The sequence below is a fragment of the Salmo salar genome, chromosome 08 (genome assembly GCF_965601325.2).
Source record: "Salmo salar chromosome 08, fSalSal1, whole genome shotgun sequence".
In the NCBI taxonomy this organism is placed as follows: Eukaryota; Metazoa; Chordata; class Actinopteri; order Salmoniformes; family Salmonidae; genus Salmo; species Salmo salar.
This window is the reverse complement of record NC_138298.1, coordinates 22,313,989-22,338,273: the sequence shown is the minus strand read 5'-3', so window position 1 is coordinate 22,338,273 and position 24,285 is coordinate 22,313,989. Positions and strand designations below refer to the sequence as shown.

The 24,285-nt window shown below is 44.4% G+C and overlaps 1 protein-coding gene across 11 annotated transcripts in view; it reads right to left on the bottom strand.

Moving 5' to 3' along the window:
- gab1 (GRB2-associated binding protein 1) overlaps positions 1 to 23,082 on the bottom strand; it is a 68,236-nt gene extending 45,154 nt beyond the window's left edge. For 2 of the 11 annotated variants that reach the window (XM_045722789.2, XM_045722791.2), the window contains exons 1-2: positions 22,773 to 23,082; positions 22,400 to 22,529 (exon numbers count right to left, since the gene is read on the bottom strand). In XM_045722789.2, coding sequence (XP_045578745.1) covers positions 22,400 to 22,471 — 72 coding nt within the window. In that variant the 5' untranslated portion in view covers positions 22,472 to 22,529; positions 22,773 to 23,082. Of the gene's footprint in view, positions 1 to 9,943; positions 10,092 to 22,399; positions 22,530 to 22,643 lie in introns of those variants that run through there. The other 9 variants (XM_045722784.2, XM_045722794.2, XM_045722796.2 and 6 more) reach the window with 7 other exon arrangements.
- Between the last annotated feature and the right edge of the window lie 1,203 nt (positions 23,083 to 24,285).

Genomic DNA, 24,285 nt, shown 5'->3' with positions numbered 1-24,285 from the left:
AACTCTTCAAGCTCTGTCAAATTGGTTGTTGATCATTGCTAGACAACCATTTTCAGGTCTTGCCATAGATTTTAAAGTAGATTTAAGTCAAAACTGTAACTCGGCCTTTCAGCAACTACAGTGTAGATTTGGTCTTGTGTTTTAGTTTATTGTCCTGCTGAATGGGAGATTAATTCATCAGTGTCTAGTAGAAAGCAGACAACCAGATTTTCCTCTAGGATTTTGCCTGTGCTTAGCCCCATTACATTTTTTTTTTTATCCTGAAAAACTCCCCAGTCATTAAAAATTACACAAATACCCATAACATAATGCAACCAACACTATGCTTGAAAATATGGAGTGTGGTACTCAATAATATGTTGTATTTGCCCCAAACATAACTTTTTATTCAGGACAAAAAGTTTTTGTTGCAGTATTAATTTAGTGAGTGCCTTGTTGCAAACAGAAAGCATGTTTTGGAATATTTTTATTCTGTACAGGCTTCCTTTTCACTCTCAATTAGGTTAGTATTGTGGAGTAACTACAATCCTCGGTTTTCTCCTATCACAGCCATTAAACTCTGTTTTAAAAGTCCCCATCGGCCTCATTGTGAAATCCCTGAGTGGTTTCCTTCCTCTCCGGCAACTAAGTTAAGAAGGATGCCTGTATCTTTAGTGAGGTCAAAGACCTGGCAGTGTGGTGCCAGGACAACAACCTCTCCCTCAACGTGATCAAGACAAAGGAGATGATCGTGGACTACAGGAAAAGGAGGACCGAACACGCCGCGATTCACATTGACGGGGCGGTAGTGGGTTCAAGAGTTTCAAGTTCCTTGGTGTCCACATGAACAAACTATCATGGTCCAAACTAGAGTTGCATATTTTGGGGAATATTCAAAAGTTGGAAACTTTCCATGGGAATTTACAGAAATATGCAAATTAATATTAATACCATTTAAATGTAGATGTTTTCTGCATTGGATATATTTACCATATCATATGGAGACAGAAACAAACTATTAACCTTATAAGTAGACAAATGCAAATGATTAAATCCTTCCAATAGAAAAAAAAAAATCATTACGAATTGAGCTTTAATTAAATGAGTTGACTCTTCACATGGGATGATTTCACTGAACAACAACAATGGAATATTGAATGATCCCAATAATCCATCGCATCTCTAGAAAACATTTTCAACAAACATCTGTAAAATGATAGTTTCTAGACTAAAGCCTTGCTTGTCTTCCTCTCAGGCTTCAATGTCTTCTCCCTGAACGACCTCAATGTCCAGCTCTTGAACATCAGACTGAGGCCTCATCGTCACTGTCACTCTCCAACCTTGTTGAGGATGGCTCGTTGTCAGGCTCAAAAAGCCTCAAATTTGCCCGGATGGCCGCCAATTTTTCAACCCTTGTATTGGTCAGCCTGTTGCGTGCGTGTTCCCAAACAAGGACCAGTTGTGCTTTGAGGTGGCTTATGTTGGTGGAATTTGGAGAATGGATGCAACAGGGGAAAGAGCCACAGATCCATAAAGTCCCTTCCACCAGGTGGCTGATGAAATATGGCAGTCATGCCAGCATCTCATCTCCATCCCAAAGCCCTTGCTTGAAAGTGTACTTCGCCAGACTGCCAAGAACCTTGCCCTCATCCAGGCCAAGGTGGCGAAACACAGTAGTGATGACACTATAGGCCTCGTTGATCTCTGCTCCAGACAAGATGCTCTTGCCAGCATACTTGAGGTCCAACATGTACACTGTGGTGTGTATGGGCTTCAGGCAGAGGTCTTCACACTTTTTGATGTATTTCAGAACTGCAGTTACCTCTGCTTGGAGCAACAGTGAAGTGGGCAGGGCAGTACAGATTTATTCTCTTATATCGGCAAGCAGTCTGAACATCAGACAGGACGGCATTGTCTCTCTCAATCCATGCAATGGCAGCTGCCATAGGTTTCAGGAGTTTCAGGCTGCTTAACACTTTCTCCCAGGAGGATCCTGATCCAGGAGGATCCTGATGGGGCTGTCCATATCAGACTGAAATGGCCATTTCTTGGAGAGCCTCCTCCTCCAGGAGACTGTCAAACATGATGACAACACCACCCCAACGAGTGTTGCTGGGCAGCTTCAATGTGGTGCTCTTATTCTTCTCACTTTGCTTGGTGAGGTAGATTGCTGCTATAACTTGATGACCCTTCACATGCATAACAATTTCCTTGGCTCTCCTGTAGAGTGTATCCATTGTTTTCAGTGCCATGATGTCCTTGAGGAGCAGATTCAATGCATGAGCAGCACAGCCAATTGGTGTGATGTGAGGGTAGCACTCCTCCACTTCAGACCAAGCAGCCTTCGTGTTTGCAGCATTGTCTGTCACCAGTGCAAATACCTTCTGTGTTCCAAGGTCATTGATGACTGCCTTCAGCTCATCTGCAATGTAGAGACCGGTGTGTGAGTTGTCCCTTCTCTGTGCTCTTGTAGAAATACTGGTTGAGGGGTGGACATGACATAGTTAATTATTCCTTGCCCACGAACATTCGACCACCCATCAGAGATGATTGCAATACGGTCTGCTTTCTCTATGATTTGCTTGACCTTCACCTGAACTCTGCATCCAGCAAATGAGTAGAAAAAGCATGTCTGGTTGGAGGGGTGTATGCTGGGCGAAGAACATTCAGAAATCTCTTCCAATACACATTGCCTGTGAGCATCAGAGGTGAACCAGTTGCATACACAGCTCGAGCAAGACATTCATCAGCAATTCTCTGACTAGGTTCCTCCATTGAGTCAAAAAAAAACTTCTGATTCAAGGAGGACCATGAGCTGTTGCTATCGATAAGTTAAGGTCTGATTCAACATGTTCAACTTGAATAGAAGTAGAGGGACTTTTGTCAGAGGTTGCTTGTTGTGAGCGCTGAGGGAACTTTATGCACTTGGCCAGATGATTCTGCATCTTTGTTGCATTCTTCACATATGATTTGGCACAGTATTTGCAAATGTACACCGCTTTTCCTTCTACATTAGCTGCAGTGAAATGTCTCCATACATCAGATAGTCCGAGGCATTTTCCTGTAAAGATTAGACAAAAATGAATAAAAAAATACAAAAACACAATTCCACATACAGATAAATAGTTAAGCAGTTAGATCAAACAATGTATGGACACAGGTGAATTAACACTCCTCAGTCAGCAGGCTCAAGCAAGCTAAAACCCACATGGTAGCAAAAACTAACTAGAAGAAATTGTTAACAAGTATGAAATGATTTAAACACACTTTGCTGTAGGCTACTATTTACTAGTTAACAAAAATCATGTCATATAAAATATATTCACCCCACCCAGTATCGTAATCAAAACTTACCAGAAAGCATGTAGCGTGGGCTCAATAGCATCTCATTAGTGTGCAAGATCTTGAGAATCAGCTGTACATGTGATGTAAGAGTGCACTGCACATGTGATGGAAGAATGCACTGTGCATGCTGAGGGTTGCAATTCCATTGAATTGGGGATAGTTTAACCAAAATATGCCACAAGACCTAGAATTGCCTTGTGTGTCCCACAAAAAAGGTTCAATTATAAGCTAACTTTTTTGGTGAATTTAAGCAAAATTCCAGGGCTTAACTTCCCATGGAACATTTACCGGCAAGTTTCCGACCCTTTGCAACCCTAGTCCAAACACATCAAGACAGTCGTGAAGGGGGCACAACGACACCTTTTCCCCCTCAGGAGACTGAAAAGATTTGGCATGGGTCACCAGATCCTCAAAATGTTCTACAGCTGCACCATCAAGTGCATCTGACCAGTTGCATCACCGCCTGGTATCGCAACTGCTCAGCGGGTAGTGCGTATGGCACAGTACATCACTGTGGCCCAGTACATCACCTACAGTTGAAGTCGGAAGTTTACATACACCTTAGCTAAATACATTTAAACTCAGTTTTTCACAATTCCTGACATTTAATCCTAGTAAAAATTCCATCTCTTAGGTTAGTTCGAATCACCACTTTATTTTAATGTTTAAAGTCTAGATTAATAGTAGAGAGAATGACTTATTTCAGCTTTTATTTCTTTCATCACATTCCCAGTGGGTCAGAAGTTTACATACACTCAATTAGTATTTGGTAGCATTGCCTTTAAATTGTTTAACTTGGGTCAAACATTTTGGGTAGCCTTCCACAAGCTTCCCACAATAAGTTGGGTGAATTTTGGCCCATTCCTCCTGACAGAGCTGGTGTAACTGAGTCAGGTTTGTAAGCCTCCTTGCTCGCACACGCTTTTTCAGTTCTGCCCACAAATATTCTATAGGATTGAGGTCAGGGCTTTGTGATGGCCACTTCAATACCTTAATTTTGTTGTCCTTAAGCCATTTTGCCACAACTTTGGAAGTATGCTTGGGGTCATTGTCTATTTGCAAGACTCATTTGCAACCAAGCTTTAACTTCCTGACTGATGTCTTGAGATATTGCTTCAATATATCCACAATTTTTCTTCATGATGCCATCTATTTTGTGAAGTGCATCAGTCCCTCCTGCAGCAAAGCACCCCCATAACATGATGCTGCCACCCCTGTGCTTCACGGTTGGGATGGTGTTCTTCGGCTTGCAAGATTAACCCTTTTTCCTCCAAACATAATGATGGTCATTATGGCCAAACAGTTCCATATTTGTTTCATCAGACCGATCTTTGTCCCCATGTGCAGTTGCAAACCGTAATCTGGCTTTTTTTAATGGCGGTTTTGGCTTCTTCCTTGCTGAGCGGCCTTTCAGGTTATGTCGATATAGGACTAATTTTACTGTGGATATAGATACTTTCGTTCCGGTTTCCTCCGGCATATTTATAAGGTCCTTGCTGTTGTTCTGGGATTGATTTGCACTTTTTGCACCAAAGTAAGTTTTTTAATTTTACCTTTATTTAACTACGCAAGTCAGAACAAATTCTTATTTTGAATGACGGCCTAGGAACACTGGGTTAACTGCCTTGTTCAGGGGCAGAACGACAGATTTGTACCTTGTCAGCTCAGGGATTCGAACTTGCAACCTTTTGGTTACTAGCCCAACGCTCTAACCACTAGGCTACCCTGCCCCCCCAACATCTCTAGGAGACAACGCGTCTCCTTCCTGAGCGGTATGACTGCTGCGTGGTCCCATGGTGTTTATACTTGCGTACCATTGTTTGTACAGATGAACATGGTACCTTGAGGCGTTTGGAAATTGCTCCCAAGGATGAACCAGACTTGTGGAGGTCTTGGCTGATTTCTTTTGATTTTCCCATGATGTCAAGCAAAGAGGCACTGAGTTTGAAGGTAGGCCTTGAAATACATCCACAGGTAAACCTCCAATTGACTCAAATGATGTCATTTAGCCTATCAGATGCTTCTAAAGCTTGACATCATTTTCTGGCATTTTCCAAGCTGTTTAAAGGCACAGTCAACTTATTGTATGTAAACGTATTGTGATAGTGAATTATAATGTCTAAACAATTGTTGGAAAATTACCTATCATGCACAAAGTAGATGTCCTAACCGACTTGCCAAAACTATAGTTTGTTAACCTGTTAGGGCTAGGGGGCAGCATTTGCACGTCTGGATAAAAAAAATGTACCCGATTTAATCTGGTTACTAATCCTACCCAGTAACTAGAATATGCATATACTTATTATATATGGATAGAAAACACCCTAAAGTTTCTAAAACTGTTTGAATGGTGTCTGTGAGTATAACAGAACTCATTTGGCAGGCAAAACCCTGAGACATTTTCTGACAGGAAGTGGATACCTGATGTGTTGTATTGACTTTAAACCTATCCCATTGAAAAACACAGGGGCTGAGGAATATTTTGGCACTTCCTATTGCTTCCACTAGATGTCACCAGCCTTTACAAAGTGTTTTGAGTCTTCTGGAGGGAGATCTGACCGAACAAGAGCCATGGAACGATGATGTCCCATTAGACACCTGGCGCGCGAGTTCATGTTGGGTACCCTCGTTCCAATACGTTATAAAAGAGAATGCATTCGTCCACCAGAATCAAAGGTAATGGATTATTTACATAGTATTTTCGATTTTAGATCTCCCCAACATGACGTCTAGTCTGTATCGCAACGCGTATTTTTCTGGGCGCAGTGCTCAGATTATTGCAAAGTGTGATTTCCCAGTAAGGTTATTTTTAAATCTGGCAAGTTGATTGCGTTCAAGAGATGTAAATCTATAATTCTTTAAATGACAATATTTTACCAATGTTTTCTAATTTTAATTATTTAATTTGTGACGCTGACTTGACTGCCGGTTATTGGAGGGAAACGATTTCCTCAACATCAATGCCATAGTAAAACGCTGTTTTTGGATATAAATATGAACTTGATAGAACTAAAAATGCATGCATTGTCTAACATAATGTCCTAGGAGTGTCATCTGATGGAGATTGTAAAAGGTTAGTGCATCATTTTAGCTGGTTTTATGGTTTTGGTGACCCTGTCTTTGACTTGACAAAACATTACACACAACTCTTGTAAATGTACTGTCCTAACATACTCTAAATTTATGCTTTCGCCGTAAAACCTTTTTGAAATCGTAAAACGTGGTTAGATTAAGGAGATGTTTATCTTTCAAATGGTGTAAAATAGTTGTATTTTTGAAAAATTTGAATTTTGACATTTATTTGGATTCAAATTTGCCGCTCTTGAAATGCACCTGCTGTTGATGGAGTGCACCACGGGTGGCACGCTAGCGTCCCACCTAGCCCATAGAGGTTAACAAGGAATTTGTGGAGTGGTTGAAAAACGAGTTAATGAGTCCAACCTAAGTGTATGTAAACTTCCGACTTCAACTGTAAATACTAGGCGGTGTCAGAGGAAGGCCCAAAAAAATGTCAAAGGCTCCAGTCACCCAAGTCATAGACTGTTCTCTCTGCTACCACACAGCAAGCGGTAACGGATCACCAAGTCTAGGTACAAAAGGCTCCTTAACAGTTTCTACCCCCAAGCCATAAGACTGCTGAACAATTCCTCCAATTGCCACCCGGACTATTTACATTGACTGACACACACACCACCACCACCACCCCCCCCCCCCTCTTTGTTTTTACACTGGTGTTACTCACTGTTAATTATCTATGCATTGTCACTTTACCCCTACCTACATGTACAAATTACCTAACCTGTACCCCCCACATCGATACCACCTATATATAGCGTCAGAATTGTTATTTTATTGTGTTACTTTAGTAAATATTTTCTTGACTCTATTTCTTGAACTGCATTGTTGGTTAAGCACTTGTAAGTAAGCATTTCACACTACACCTGTTGCCTCCAACACATATGACATCAAATTTGATTTGACTGAGGGGCCTTACAGATAATTGTATATGTGGAGTATAGAGGTGAGGTAGTCATTCAAAAATCACATTAAAACACTAGTATTGCACACAGAGTGAGTCCATGCAACTTATGTGACTTGTGGTAAGTACATGATGGCCGCCATCTTCATGCACTTTCGCTATTGGCTGGTGGAGCTGTATAGATGTTGGTTTGTGGTAGAGGGATGGAGCAACAGAAACCAAAGCTCAATAGCTATTATCCCCAGTGCTCGACTTGGACTGAAATGGGTTCCGGTACTTATTTTGGGGGCCGGTACTGTTTATATTTAAGTGCAGGAGCTCCACAATACTTTTGAGCTAATGTTCTATAAGAGGAACAGGAGCTCAAGCAGTAGAAAATCTGACGTGTCGGTACTCAGCTCCGGTGAGCTCCTGCCCAAGTCAAACACTGATTAGCCCAATGGAGAACACAACACCAACTGGCTTCTATCTAACTGACAACTGAACAGAGGTGGAGTCCATGTGTTCACTTGTTGCATGTTTGTAAGGAAAACACAGTAAGCTATTGTATATGTATGGGAGAATACTTCAACTACGCGAAAGAGTCCATTTGTGGTGTAGGCCTCCGTCATCAAATAAGATGGGTTGTACTCCAATTGTATTACAGAAAACAAGAGCAATTTGTTTGCCTAAATAATAAATTATGCAACAGTAATTCATGTTTCAGATTAGTTTAGAATTCTAGTTTAGAATTCCTTATATGGGATAGACAGACTGCAGAGAGATCTGATTTAGTCAGTCATACAGTAGGTTGACCCCTATTAGCTTGTTAACCCAATAACCTGATAGAATTGACTCGTTGATTTGTAGGTTTATTGAGTTATTGATTGGTTGAAGGATTAGATGATTTGAGTTTGAATAGTGTCCTTTCTTCCTAATAGGCCTGCAATGACAGAGGACTACAGTTACTTCCAGACGCACGCACGCACGCACACACACACACACACACACACACGTTAATTGTTTATCTAACGGAACCGCTACTAAGAGCGATTCCCATATTTATGTAGTTAATTGCCCTTGTTGCTATACAGTAGCCTATTCAATTTATGCAGGATAGTATTCAGTTAGGGGGATTGTTGTTAGTGGAACTGGCAACCGATCAGCCGTGAGAACTGATGGGGGACTGGAGATAAGGGCTCGGACTGGGTCATCTGACTATAGCAGTACAGGGCACAACAATGTGGAAGGCTCAGATAAATATATTATGGGGAACAAACATGCTCTCTCATGTTAGGAGGAATACTGTAGGTTCTACTCATGACATTTCTAGCTGTGCTGTTCAACAGCGTTTGTCTACTTAACGTGGGGGAGCAGGCATGGTGGAGGTAGGTGGCAGAGACTTCCCTCCCCTTGTACATCTCCTCTTTGCCTGATATTCAAGTTGGTTCTCAACAATAACATCTGTACAAAGGTTGAGGATCAAAACATGTACGGCAGCCCCCCCCCCCCCCCAAAATCACATGTGTTTGTCAAAACTGCATCTTTAGGAATTCAACACATTCCATTGGCAGGGCAGGGCCGTTCACATGATCAGTGTTTCTTGGCTGCAGAGAGCGAGCAGCCAGGCTGAGGGGAAGACTAGCGGCCCAGACAATTCCCCTCTTAGTTCTGCCGTGGTCTGTCTTGGCCTGAGAGTGCGTGTCTGTGTCTGGTCTGTACACACAAGAGAATGACTGAGCGAACAACTCGACAAGCCAAATGGCAGAGTAGTGGTCCAAACCACACACTGGCATAGTGGAGCTGAACACGCAAAACAGACAAGGCTATGCCATGTGTTATGTTACATGTTAAGGAAGTATGACAATGAATGCACGGCCAATGCCAGACCTTTGACTTTTCTTAACCTATATTTAACTAGGCAAGTCAGTTAAGAGCAAATTCTTATTTACAATGACGGCCAACCCCGGCCAAACCCAGACGACGCTGGGCCAATTGTGCGCCGCCCGATGGGACTCCCAGTCACGGCCGGATGTGATGCAGCCTGGATTCGAACCAGGGACTGCAGTGACGGCTCTTGCACGGAGATGCAGTGCCTTAGACCTCCGCGCCACTTGGGAGCCCCACATAACCACATCTATGGGCATAACACTGATCAACTTAATGGCCTGTTGATCGATAAGTTCTAGTTGAAAGAGCAGTATCTGGCTGAGGCGTATCTACTGTAAACAACAAATCCCTTCCAGACAACCAGCATGTCAGAATACTTACTGGAATGTTGTCCATTACTTTACCAATAAACTATGGAGGAAGGATCTTTTGTTTTTGGGATGATCGTTTTGAGAACCAAAACCACATTACTTTCACTGACCCAACACTTAGAGACTCCGTCACAGGCTGTACGGTTTCTGAATAGGCTGTACGGTTTCTGAATAGGGGAAGCCGAGTTGGTGTGTTGAAGGAGCAGTAAAGAGCTAAGCTCCAACGGCTGGTGTCTTGAGTTGTGTGAACACCTGCAGCCTGTGAGTCCACCTGGGAACCAGAAAGCCAGGGTCTAGTTGGAAATCCCCAAAATGTCCAGATATGCAGTAGTTAACTCAATAGAATTCCCTCAACAATAAATCAAACAAAAATGCTTACATTCTGCATAGTAGTACTGACCTGGAATTCAATGCCTGATCGACCGGTCCAGTCGCCTAGCCAAATGCCATTGGTATATCAGAGCGAGAGACAAAGTCGGCCCTACAAAATGTCGACGGGTCGAGCACTCAAGCTATTCCACAGGGTTCTGAGACGTACCCGAGAGATATACGGAAATAACGTTGGGAGAGTACATGGGAATACTGAGAGAGAAGGTGGGAGTTCACCGTCTCTCAGCCACCAATCAGAGGGAGTGTAAACTAGCCCACTCTCACAACAGGGTCTTCACTGGGAGGTGTGTGTGTGGTGGGGGGGCACCCCCCTTCCTCTGGCTGGTAGCCAGGCCAGAGATATAGAGCAGCACCAGAGCAGAGCTCTATAATGCAATCAGCCTGGCCGCAGGACACTCATTGGGGACAGGCTAAGAAAGGACTGGCCTGCCCCTCTCCCCCTCTACCTCTTGACTAGACACACATCTCTTTTTCTCTGGTATGAACTCATTTATATAATGATTTTAAAAAGAGAGAAAGAACAAGATGAAAAGCGAAAAATACAGAAAGAGAGCGATAGAGGTAGGGAGGAGTGTATGTCTGTCCGTATGGGCCTGGCTGACTCGCAGTAACCCGAGAAATTACACGGGGCGGCGGCGGGCATTTCACAGCTTGTCTCCAGGGTGCCCCCTCCCCCTGTCGCACAAACACACACAGGAATCCTCAAGAGGGGAGATTGGGCCACACAAAGAGGGGCTAGGCCACAGCAGCAGTGGGTCTAGAGGCTGTATGAAGGCCCTGCAGAAGCACAGGTGCACTTACACACGGTCCCTTGTGGTCGACTCTCAACAGTAGACCACTCACATGGATTGATAAAGAGTCAAACAGTCCAGATCTCTAGATCAAACAGTAAAGTCATTAAACACTGAAATGTGAAGGGCACACCATTTTCTCTCAACCACCATGAATTACAGCGGCTGTAAAATGTATGAGGTCTGGATATTAAAATGTAGCATTACAGGCTTTATGGCCCCGTTATGCTCATCTAGTTCATGTCTGCGTCCCAGAATGGCACCCTACATAGAGCACTACTTTTGACATGAGCCCTATGGGCCCTAGTCAAAAAGTAGTGCACTAGATAAGTAATAGGGTGCCATTTGGGACGTGACCAAGGCATGCAGGAGTAGGGAAGATGATTTAATGGTAGTTGTTAATGAAGCATGTCTTTTCTATGAAAGTGGATCTGGGAAAAGGCTCAACTATAAGCTGACTAAGAGGAGCACTGAGAGACAGGCAGAGTTAACAACCTCTACTGGGTTAAACAGCCCACAGCAGCAGCTCACACCCTGATACACACCCACAAACTGTGGGATTAGGTTAGAGCCAGAGAAAGAGGAGGCGACAGAGCGACCCATAGAGAGCGACAGAGCGAGAGCGACAGGGCGACAGAGCGAGAGCGACAGAGCGACCCAGAGAGAGCGACCCAGAGAGAGCGACCCAGAGAGGAGTTGTCAGAGTGACCGAGCGACCCAGAGAGGAGTTGTCAGAGTGACCGAGCGACAGAGCGACCCAGAGAGGAGTTGTCAGACTGTCCGAGAGAGAGTGACCGAGAAGAAGGAGGTAGCACAAAAGTGAAACAGAATGAAAAACACTAGACACCAGCGTGATAGACCACTATTCTCTTCCCTCTCTCCCTCCAGACATCTGGTAGCCATCAGCACCGCACACAGGAAGCGGCCGCCATGCCGTGCTGGGGCGCCAGGGAGCTGCGCCTTTTTCCCCCCATCAGACTCAGCGCTGCGCTCAGCAGAAACAACAAATCAGCCAGAGGCCAGCCCTCACTGAACACAGCAGAAGCACAGAAGAGGCTCACATTCCTACTGCCACAGCCTGCCAAGAGGAGCCCTGAGCAGGGAGAGGGACAGAGAGTAGGCTGACTGAGGCTGGCTAATGGTGTGGGTTTGAGGCTAGCTCAGTGCATCTTTTATTTTCCTTCCTTTCTCTCCCTCCCACTCTCTCCCTACCGATGACCTATGAGGAGGTGGATGGGGTTATTGATTGACATTCTGGAATATCCCAAAATGCACACACCAAACACATGCACACACACCTTGCTCACTTCGCCTCGGAACTGGTCCTGAACTCCTTCCAGGACGATTTCACATGTGCTTATACACAGGCTCCATACACACTCTCAGCTTTAGAGACTTGTTCCCATGACTGCACAAACAATCCAGTGGTCTGGACCATAGAAACAGGATCACTAGAAAAAGCATTCCCATTCAAGTCAATGTTCTGTGATGAGTGGATGGCCTGCAGGTCATATTTGTATTTCTATGGTCTGGTCCCGTGAGCTGCTGGAAGGGGAAGCCAGCTCTGCCTGAGAGGCCAAAGCAAAGGGACCATCTTTGGACATCTGTGTGCTCCTGGGTCCCTGCAACAGCCCCCTCTCTGGAGCAGCAGTAGGACTCAAAGTTGGGGCTGGAAATAGCCTCTCTCTCTCCGTCATAAGGTCTATTTTTACTAGCCCGATGACTCCAACCGAATTCTTCCGCTGCTCTGTTCACTACATAATTCAGTCTGAGACCGCCACCAACTACTTCAACGATGGCAACGTCAAAATAAGGGGTGTTGTACAGAACAAAGTAATCAGCGATTGGATCATCTCTAACCAATCGGAGTATCAAAGCCAATGACAAATGTAAAAAAAAATAAAAACGGCAATTTACCCACGAGCGTACCCGCCCAACCTGTCGGTTTCTGAGACCAATCAGAACGGTTAGAATGTTTGCGTCGGGGAAGTAGTAGGTACTCAGATAAATTGCAGAGAAGAAACTAGCATCCATGGTCGTGGCGTAGCGTTTGGGTAGCCAGGCAATATCTTTACAGCGAGCCATTTGTCCAGCCAGATGTCACTGGACTGGCTTAACATGGAACAATAAATAACAATTTCTAAAGTTGAACTCTGAACACATTCATATTATATCATACTGCAAGTTGCATTTGTGTAGCCTGCATTGCATAACTTAGGACCAAATCTGGCTTAATTGTCTGCCCTGGGTACAGGCTAGCATTTAAACATATCCAGTCTTGTGCACAACAGCCATGCCAAGAGTCTGGAGAAGTGTCTTCTGTGCTTCATAAGAACTGGCTCTGGATAGTGTTAGAGTTGGCATATTCAACCATAACGCCATGGGACTGTGGAGCTCTACAACAACCACAGGAGAGTTTCCACACAAAGAGTGTGTGTGTGTGTGTGTATATACACACAGTAGGTGTACAAAACATTAAGGACACCTGCTGTTTCCATGACAGACTGACCAGATGAATCCAGGTAAAAGCTATGATCCCTTATTGATGTCACTTGTTAAATCCACTTCAATCAGTGTAGATGAAGGGGAGGAGACGGGTTTAAGAAGGATGTTTAAGCATTGAGATAATTGAGACATGAATTGTGTATGTGTGCCATTCAGAGGGTGAAAGGGCAAGACAAAATATTGAAGTGCCTTTCAACAGGGTGTGGTAGTAGGTGCCAGGCTCACCGGTTTGAGTCAAGAACTGCAATGCTGTAGGGTCTCTCACGCAACAGTTTCCTGTGTGTATCAAGAATGGTCCACCATCAAAGGACATCCAGCCAACTTGACAACTGGAGTCAACAGCAGCGTTGGAGTCAACAGCAGCGTTGGAGTCAACAGCAGCGTTGGAGTCAACAGCAGCGTTGGAGTCAACAGCAGCGTTGGAGTCAACAGCAGCGTTGGAGTCAACAGCAGCGTTGGAGTCAACAGCAGCGTTGGAGTCAACAGCAGCGTTGGAGTCAACAGCAGCGTTGGAGTCAACAGCAGCGTTGGAGTCAACATGGGCCAGCATCACTGTGGAAGGCTTGACACCTTTTTGTCCGTGCCCTGACGACTTGAGGATGTTGAGGGGAAAAGGGGTGGGTGGGTGCAACTCAATATTAGGAAGATGTTTGTAATGTTTTGTACATTCAGCGGGAGATAGATAAAGACTCAATGACAGTTCAAACAGCAAGAGCCAGGCAATAAAGGAACACAGCTGTTTACAGAGTGCACCAAGTGAGGCCAGCAGCCCAGCCACCAAGCAACATGACAAAAAGCTTGTTGTTCAAAAGGGGGGATTAACTTCCAACTAGTTGCTATTTTCCCCAAGAGGAGCGGTAAGGAGAGAGGGAGAGAAGAATAGTTGGGTGGGTGGTGGTAGCATTATTAGCAGTGTTTGTCAGCGGAGCACGTTGGGAGTTATAACAGGGGGACTTTGGAAAGACGACATGGGCCTAGAACGCCACATGACCACCGCCGCAGTTGACGAGAATAGCCACAGAAACAGAGAACTGGTCACCAGGGCTGGCCACACAGCGGTAGTGAGTGACGCAAGGAAATTGTTACATATGGGGAAGGATGGGGTCTGTTCTGGTGGCCTTTCCCACTCCACAACAACAAGACAGACCCCAAGGAAATACAGATAAATGTATACTTAATAGTTATAAATATTTAATAACTTAGAAGTTGAATAGATCTTATCCCTGTTATGATATCACTGCAGTCCACGCTGTCAGACAGTGTGCCTCGTCTGACCGGCTACACGTACCTGCTGTAGCACTAAGCCTGTGAGTTTACGGCCGTGGGTCAACTCACAGCCCTATTTCTTGGTCCCCGAGTCCCAGACAGACTATCAAGCAGAAAGTGTGCATACTTTAACTGTCTAGTGTCTGTTATAAAAAGACCTATGGCTTTCATCACTGAATTGCTAACTACACCAATGAAACCAAATCAGGCGAAAGCGAGCACTCCCGTTGCCACACACACACACACACACACACACACACACACACACCTGAGTGAAAAACAAGCCGCTCAAATACACTACCTCTCCAGACAGCACAGGTCATGTTAAATCAGGCTTCCTCGATGTTATAAAACACTGACGGAGGTTTTCACCCATGCGTGTCCCCTGTAAAATAACCCAAACTTTATTCATAGGGTTTAGCTTTAATTGGCTGCTGTGTTATTGTGGTTATGCCCATTGTTTATCATGTCGTGATTGGGTTTCAAGCGGCCCCCGCTACGTAAACAAGCAAATGAAAACTTCGACAAGCGAAAAGCGCCTTGGGTCGTCTGGTGATACTGGTGGAGCTCTGGGTACATAAACACTAGTCAGGTGGTCGTTTTGGCTTTTGGAGAATCATTCAAATACAAACAATGAATGGGTCTGATGCAGTTAATCTGTTTGGAAAATATTTCAACTTTAATTTCAGTCTTTTGAAACGAGTGAAAAAAAAGGGATAAACAGGGTGTAAGTGATATGTAACGGCATTGTAATTGCTGCGTCAACAAGATATCACCCTGCATTAATTTTGTATGCCTTTTTTTCTTTATATTTCTAATGGACATTTAAATAATTGATGGCCGATGCAATCCATTATTTTCTGGGCATGACTGCTCCCACACAACAACAGCAGTCTGCTGCTTTTCAAAATGGACTGTTCCGTTGTCGTGGTAGCAAGGAGGACATACTCTGCATCTCAAATGGGACCCTGTTCCCTATATAGTACACTACTTATTGGTCAAAAGCAGTGCAATACATAGGGAATAGTGCTGTTTGGGACACAGGGGCTCTCCAACCCTGTTCCTGGAGAGCTACCGTCCTGTAGGTTTTTACTCCAACCCTGTTCCTGGAGAGCTACCGTCCTGTATGTTTTTACTCCAACCCTGTTCCTGGAGAGCTACCGTCCTGTAGGTTTTTACTCCAACCCTGTTCCTGGAGAGATACCGTCCTGTAGGTTTTCACTCCAACCCTAATCTAGAGCACCTGATTCTAATAATTAGCTGGTTGATAAACTGAATCAGGTTAGTTACAACTGGGGTTTTAGTGAAAACGTACAGGAGGATAGCTGTCCAGGAACAGGGTTAGAGTGAAAACGTACAGGAGGATGGCTGTCCAGGAACAGGGTTAGAGTGAAGACCTACAGGAGGGTATCTCTCCAGGAACAGGGTTAGAGTGAAGACCTACAGGAGGGTATCTCTCCAGGAACAGGGTTAGAGTGAAGACCTACAGGAGGGTATCTCTCCAGGAACAGGGTTAGAGTGAAGACCTACAGGAGGGTATCTCTCCAGGAACAGGGTTAGAGTGAAGACCTACAGGAGGGTATCTCTCCAGGAACAGGGTTAGAGTGAAGACCTACAGGAGGGTATCTCTCCAGGAACAGGGTTAGAGTGAAGACCTACAGGAGGGTATCTCTCCAGGAACAGGGTTAGAGTGAAGACCTACAGGAGGGTATCTCTCCAGGAACAGGGTTAGAGTGAAGACCTACAGGAGGGTATCTCTCCAGGAACAGGGTTGAGAGCCCTGGTCTAAACAATAATGTATGCTGGCTAGGAATAGCCTCTTACGCTAACGCCACACAAGCGCTTCTCTGTTCCACTTGCTAAGCAGATTTAATCCTGTACTCAACAAAAAAGCTATTCCTTTGTTTCGTTTGACCACTCCACTGAGTCCCGTCTGTCTATCCGTCCGCTCTGTCGTTTGTTCAGAAGTTGCAGAATTTCCTCCATGGTTGGTCGCAAATCAAAAATGTTAAATTAGGCTTGAGCACGAGTAATGGCTTACAGGGCGCTGCAGCGAGCTACATAGAGTAAGTGGTTCAGGTCAGGAGACAGACTCCCTCAAGCTGCTAACTGGTGGAGAGACATTTACAGGAGTGGAAGGATATTTTCTGAGCCGGCTAGAGGATGTCCTCAGTGAGTCTACTGCCATCACCCTATGGATTTGTCCCAAAGGCACCGTATTTCCTATATAGGGCACTACTTTTGATCAGGTCCCATAAGTAGTGCACTATATTAGGGAACAGTCTGCCATTTGGGACAGTGAGAGAGAGACTCAAAACAGGGACCTTTAGGGTTCAACATTTTCCCTCTCAGCTCGTTGTGTCAGCCTGTCTCCAGAGTGGTGTTGTTCAAACATTGAGGCCCTGTGAGGGAAAGGATGGTTAAAGCACAGCGTGAATAACCCCTCTGAAAGCTTTGGATGGGACCAACCAATTGAGCTTTCTATGCGGAGAGGAGCGATCCATGTCACCATACGGGGAGGGGACACCGAGAGAGATTCCCCCCTGCTGCCTCCCGGCCTCAACTGTCTCCGCACATTAAGTGGAGCTGACGAAGTAACAACCAACTTCTGTCCCCTTTCATTTCCTTGGGTAGTGTAGAAAACAGAGCGCAGATGTCGAGACACACAACCTGCAGGGCTCTCTGATGAAAGCTTTACAAGCGGGACCTCCATAAATTCACAGATTGCGAGAAACGAAAGAGGAAGTTGGTAAAAAAGAAAGATGGAAAGTGCAATGTCAATGAAATGAAAACCTAACAGAGATGCATGTTCAGCGCAAACGTTTACATTTCTGCGGCTGGGGGGGAAAAAAAGAATCAGACTGAAGTGGTTGTGGTAGGTTTCCTCATACCATCTCACCAAGACGAGAAAGGAGAACGGTTCTGAAGGTGACCTTACATTAATACATCCTATAGGCCAGGGGAATTCAACGCCTACTCTACGAGGTCCGGAGCCTGCTGGTTCTCTCGTCTACCTGATAATGAATTACACCCACCTGGTGTCCCAGGTCTAAATCAGCACCTGATTAGAGGGGAACAATGAAAAAAAGCAGCAGAACTGGCTTTGAGGTCCAGAGTTGAATTTGGCTATAGTATATCAAATTGAAAAAAAAAAATACCCATCCTGTGTATGGATAAACTTATAAACACACTAAACACCCACAACCCTGTGGTCCATGAAGTCTATATGCCAACGTATGGCCCCTAGCCATGTGACAGAGACCCCTTTCTCTGGGGCCCTGCACTGTCATGGTTACGCTCCCACTATATACGCTGTCTGTGTGCCTACATGTCTCCACTCTCCATAAAATTGAAAAAAGGCCTTAGTGTGCACTTTGAGCGGCCCAGTGCTCTGCCTGCCGGTAAACAGGGCGGTGCTGCAGACACAGGCAGGCCGCTGAACTGTTTAACCCTTGATCTCGTCCAATCAGGGGCTGAGCTGGCCAGCCGGGGACAAACTTTGCCCAGAGTGGTTAACCTCGCGGCAGCCGGCAGGGCTACGTGTCTGGACTGGAGCTACTGTGGAGAGTAGAGGCTGAATGCTCAGACGGTAAGGGTCAACACTGGAGAATGAGAGGGCACACAAACAGAAGGTCTACTTAGATCAACCTACACAGTCTATAGATGACCCGTCTCCCTGACAAAAAGCAACAGAACCACCTCTCTGACCCCTCCTCTCAGTCAACACCTCCACACAACCAAAATACCCAATCCTGTATCTGTAAGGTCACCTTTACATTCAGAACCCTTGCCAGAGTTAGACCTACACTACCTTTCAAAAGTTCAGGGTTAATCAGAAATGTCCTTGTTTTTGAAATAAAAGCACATTTTTCGTCCTTTAAAATAACATCAAATTGATCAGAAATACAGTGTAGACATTGTTAATGTTGTAAATGACTGTTGTAGCTGGAAACAGCTGTTTTTTTTATGGAATATCTACATAGGCATACAGAGGGCCATTATCAGCAACCATCTCCAATGGCACGTTGTGTTAGCTAATCCAAGTTTATCATTTTAAAAGGCTAATTGATCATTAGAAAACCCTTGTGCAATTATGTTAGCACAGCTGAAAACTGTTGTCCTGATTAATGAAGCAATAAAACTGGCCTTCTTTAGACTAGTTGAGTATCTGGAGCATCAGCATTTGTGGGTTCGATTACAGGCTCAAAATGGCCAGAAACAAAGAACTTTCTTCTTAAACTTGTCAGTCTTTTCTTGTTCTGAGAAATGAAGGCTATTCCATGTGAGAAATTGCCAAGAAACTGAAGATCTCGTACAACGCTGTGTACTACTCCCTTCGCTGTCTAACCAGAATAGAAAGAGGAGTGGGAGGCTCCGGTGCACAACTGAGCAAGAGGACAAGTACATTAGAGTGTCTAGTTTGAGAAACAGAAACAGCCAGTTTGCACTGTTCTGTGAAAGGAGTAGTACACAGCGTTGTACGAGATCTTCAGTTTCTTGGCCATTTCTCGCATGGAATAGCCTTCATTTCTCAGAACAAGAATAGACTGACAAGTTTCAGAAATAAGTTTTGTTTCTGGCCATTTTGAGCCTGTAATCAAACCCACAAATGCTGATACCTCAACTAGTCTAAAGGACAGTTTTACTGCTTCTTTAAAATCAGAACAACAGTTTTCAGCTGTGCTAACGCAAAAAAAGTGCTTTACTTTCAAAAACAAGTTTCTAAGTGACCCCAAACTTTTGAACAGTACTGTATATTATGTTGGCCTATAATCTGGATGGGCACCTGAAACCGGGTCATGATGTCGTGGTTACGGCGTAATCCTGAGGACCCGTAGGCTGTGTTAGGCATAATGGGTTCTGTTATTCACAGACCCAAGCCGTCCTGAGAGGGCTCAAGTGAGGTCGCCTCCACCCACAACCGCTGCTGTCGTTAGCCACTGTCACACCCGGCCAGTTTCACACACTCAGCAAGTGGGTCGCACACACCTGGCCTAGTGTAACTCAGTGGGGGCTCCAGCTAACAGCTTCAACCAGAAACAACAATTTGTCAGTGATCAGTGTTCCTTCTCATACTGCATGCAGGGCCTCATCTACACCACACAGATCCTATTAACACTGGAGGGTTAAACACAGCTATTCATATTGTAGAACACCATTAAGGACACACACAGTTCCAAAAATTGCACACACAAAAGGTTACAAAAGCGGTGTTTAAACAGACGCCGCCAGGCTTTGGCAGAAGTGTGAATCAGATGAATTGGGTCAAAGAGTTGTTCAGAGACAGCAGTAGAACAGGCTGTTCCTACAGGGCCACAACGAGGCAGCAGCAGAACAGGCTGTTCCTACAGGGCCACAACGAGGCAGCAGCAGAACAGGCTGTTATAGGGGCACAATGAAGCCATTTAGGCCAGAATGGACACGTACCAAATCATACAAATAGATAAACACATTCTTAAGGCCTAATAAATGTAGGGTGAGATAAATACACACTAGTCTATAGACCTGAGGGTAGTGAAGTAGTAGGCTACAGTGCAATCAGGTCACAATCAGTTTGCTCAGGGGCCTGGTGAAATGCAACGCACTGCATTGGATTATGCACTTAACAAAATGTCCACTTTTTAAGGGAGTAGACCGTTCTCAGTGCTCCATTCACATAAGGATAAATGTTCCCAGTCTGTCACTTCAGAGTGACATGCTGTAAGTAAGATGGACTTGATGAATGAACACCTCAGGGTGTCGCAGTCCACCAAGTTAGCAGTTACACAACCTCAGTGTGTGCAGCAGCTGGGCTGGCTCCCTACACTACCCACCAGTTAAATCATCACACACACGGTCTCCCTGTGTCTTGGGAATAAGGAACTTTGCTCACTAAGTGTCATGTGATCAGTCTCCTGTCTCATCTGTTCCTGCTGTGGGAGGGCATGGTTACTGTATCACCATGGTTACTGTGTCACCACCACTAGCCATCCCATAATAACCCCTACACCCCCATGGCTGACTGTCACACTTCACAAGGACAGAGGGAGTGTTGAGCTCCGGGTGCCGATTGATCATGACTAGGGGCTGGACTTCTTATCCTGACCATGTGACCTGAACAGGAAACGCTCTGGGCCCTCGATGCAGGCTCTAGCATTGGGGCGGCAGGTAGCCTAGTGGTTAGAGCGTCGGGTCCTAGGCATGGGGAACAATGAACAGTTCTGTGCCGATTCAGATTGATCATAACATCAGTGGAGGACGGACAGAAGGAATGGTATTTGGCAGGCGATGCCTTGGTTCAGTATAGCCAACCAGAGACATTGGGAGAATCTCATTGCATCCTCCTCGCATCTTCCTCTTGATCCGCCTCCTTCTCAAAACCCATTGGTTGAGAAAGCCAGAGGTCCTTCGCCTCCAGTGGGTTTTGAGGCGGCGGCGAGGAGAGAGGACGCGAGGGGTATACAATCGAGATTCTCCCTGAGAGATCGGTTGAGGAGAACTGTGGTTGCTGTGAAAACATGTAGAGTGCAGGGCTGTCCAGTTCCTAATGCAAACATCAATAGAGATATCCAATAAGATAGATATCCAATAAGCCACAAATACAACACTTAACAGCCTTTTGGACACAGCAAGACTCTTTTAAAAATGGCAATTTGTGTCTCAGAGTTGTGGCGTGCAGTCTCTTTAATACGCCATCTTTGTAGATTGGAGCAAATACAACTGATAGAGGGCCCACGAATACAATGGCGATAGATGTTCTTTGGATAGATAACAGATCCAATATCATGGGAACTAATATAGAGCCAACTGATTCGCCCACTGATTCACACAGTAAAGAAAGGGGACATATACAGGGTGGCAATTTCATTATGGGTGTGAGAATGTTAATACTTTTCAGGTTAAAAACACAAAGGTCATGTAAGACTATCAACAATGACATCCAGCTTCCAAAGAAGTGTGTGATTTATAGAGAGACAACCATTATTTTGCATAATCATGTTCTAGCTATGCAACTGTGATTGAAATGTATTTTTTCATATTATTTGAATACTGTACTGATTTATATGGGCATACCTCCCTGTCTCGTAACTAGGCCGAGTCTCGAGTCTACATGGGACACTCTTCACACCACTTTTGATACAAAGTGATTTGTTGCAGGTTAGGAGAGGATTTTTGGTAACCTTAACCTCAGTCTCCTAACCTGCTGCGTAAGTTCTCCTAACCTGCTACAAAAAAATGTCACTTCGGTATCGAAGTGGCGTGGGAAGTGCGTTTCCCTAGTCTACATAGACTAGACTATGGAGAAGACGGAACATTCTCATTTCCTGTGACAACCAGGAACTGCTTTCAAAAGCATTCCTTTTAAGAACACAAGTCAATTGGAATTCATTCACGACATTGTGAGAGTTGTCAATGTGATCTGGTTGTTAGATCCGTACATTAGTCAAACCTACATTTAGGATTTTGACATTAAAGCTTGTGCTCAAACTATTATGCTATGACTAGACAAGACAAGCATTTCAGTTGCCTTGCCGTGGAATGCGAATGTTGCACAGTATGGGACCATTTTCATGAATGCTTTGAAATAGGCCCACTGTTGGAATTTGCATCAAATCACTGAAAAGGTCAACAGCATGCAGGCTGTCATCATAACAAGATGTAGCCTAGGAGGCCATTGTCACTTGACAATACTACAAAAGGATTTGAAATCCACTTCTTGCTATTCATGAATTGTCGATAGTTTTGTTGTAGCAAACACAGATTCGAGATGCTGCATAAACTTTGTGCAGCTGGGGGAAATAATCAGCGAGGCAACGTAGGCAAATTCGAAATAATCGAAAGTGTTACATTTGCATAGCTACACTGGAACCGCTCTGTGGTAACGATCCAAAACAAGATATGAATATGATCAAGCTTAGACTTACGTAACGTCTCAACTTTTTTTCTGGAGGAGATTTTCTTAACCAGCCCGAGCACACCACATCTCCCCCGCTCATCTTTCCTCCTTTCTTCCTCGCCGTCTGGATGTTTGGGCCGAGATTGTTTTGAGTGAACCTGCAAATATTGACAGGGAGCGGTCAATGGAGAAAAAAAAAAGCTGAAAAAAAAATTACAATGTCGCATTGGTTGAGATTTTACGAGTTGGGTAAGCGATAAATGCCGTCACACCTCCTAGTCTGCGCTGCGAGTCACCAACAGCGACTTTAAGACAGTCCTCTGAAATGTATCAACCACTTTTGTCAAGAAGTGTGTTAAATAGCCAAATTAAATCCCAAAGTGTCGTGCGTCCGTGGTTACCTTCTTCTGGATATGTTTCGTACTCCAAGCAGAATAGTTGCTTGCAAGTGAAACTCGCCGAGTTCGGCTTTCAGTGAAAGCGCTTTTATGCAATTCCTTCCAAAGTCGAACAAATATTTTTAAGCACACTAGGATACGTATTTTCCTCTCCTTTCCGACGCATAATTGTTTCACGGAAAGTACAGTGCCTTTTCACCCAAAAACGTAGCGTTTCACCGACCTTCCTCCCAGTTTCACTCCCTGTGGTTGCTAATTATGATTGACAGATCGGCAGCTCTGTGTTTTCCCTGAACTCAGCCTGACAGCCTCCTTTGGAACGCGCAGGCAGAGGGAGAGGCGGCGTGCAGGAAAAATTAACCAACATACCTTGGGACATGTAGTTCTCAATTGTTTGGCGTTACTCCCCCCCCCAAAACAAATAACCGCATTTTGATAAATTATTTTTTGCATATGGTTAGTATAGATTTACACCCATCTGACTGAATACCGGGGGAAAAGATGGCTTTCTAATGACTGAACGAAATAACAAAGAAACTGCATTCCAGTGTTCAATGTAGGACCTCTCATACCATGCGCACGTGGAAACTACACTTACCACAATGCGCGCCATTTGTGCGCTCGAAGTCGTGCAACCTCGAGGACAGTGTAGAAATGACCGTACAATTAGAAAGTTGGCGATTTCCATTACATTATATCCATGTGTGTAAGTGTGAGCACCAAAACGAGAAACAACAACAACTCGAATAGGAATATTATAATTTCAGCAACAATAAATCAAACAGATCTCTTCATATGTTTTACCTTTATTTAACTAGGCAAGTCGGTTAAGAACACATTTTTATTTACAATGACTGCCGACGCTGGGCCAATTCTGCGGGTGCCCCATGGGACTCCGAATCACTGCCAGTTGTGATACAGCCTGGATTCGATCCATGGTGTCTGTAGTGACGCCCCTAGCAATGCAATACCTTAAACCCATGCACCACTCAGGAGCCCAAATTAATGAAATGTCTTTGTTGCTTCATTGCAAGAGTAGACTATCCATCCCTTGAAGACTCTAGTGGTGTTGTTCTTCTAGACCCTGAGCCTGACTATTGGCAATTTGACAGAGATAAGTTCCCATGACGGTTAAAGTATCTGTGGAATCCTGGAATGTTATTGTAATGGTAAAAAGCTCTCCACTGTCTTTTGGCTATTAGCCTGTATTTGTAAGTGCGTCTATAATGTTTGACTGCCAATTTCTAATGGGTTTGAGCATAGTATACATGAAGGTCAATATTGTTGTGATTAACGAATAGTCAACTGATGTACCAAAACAAATATTAACTTTTCATATAACTTACTATTACAAATGAATAACTATTATTGTGCACAACAGCCACCACAGGGCGGCAGGTAGCCTAGTGGTTAGAGCATTGGACTAGTAATACAATGTATTAATCATATGCAGATTCACAACTAAGTACAGTCATGACCCACCCAGTTGTGAGTGAGACTTTACATTCTAATATTA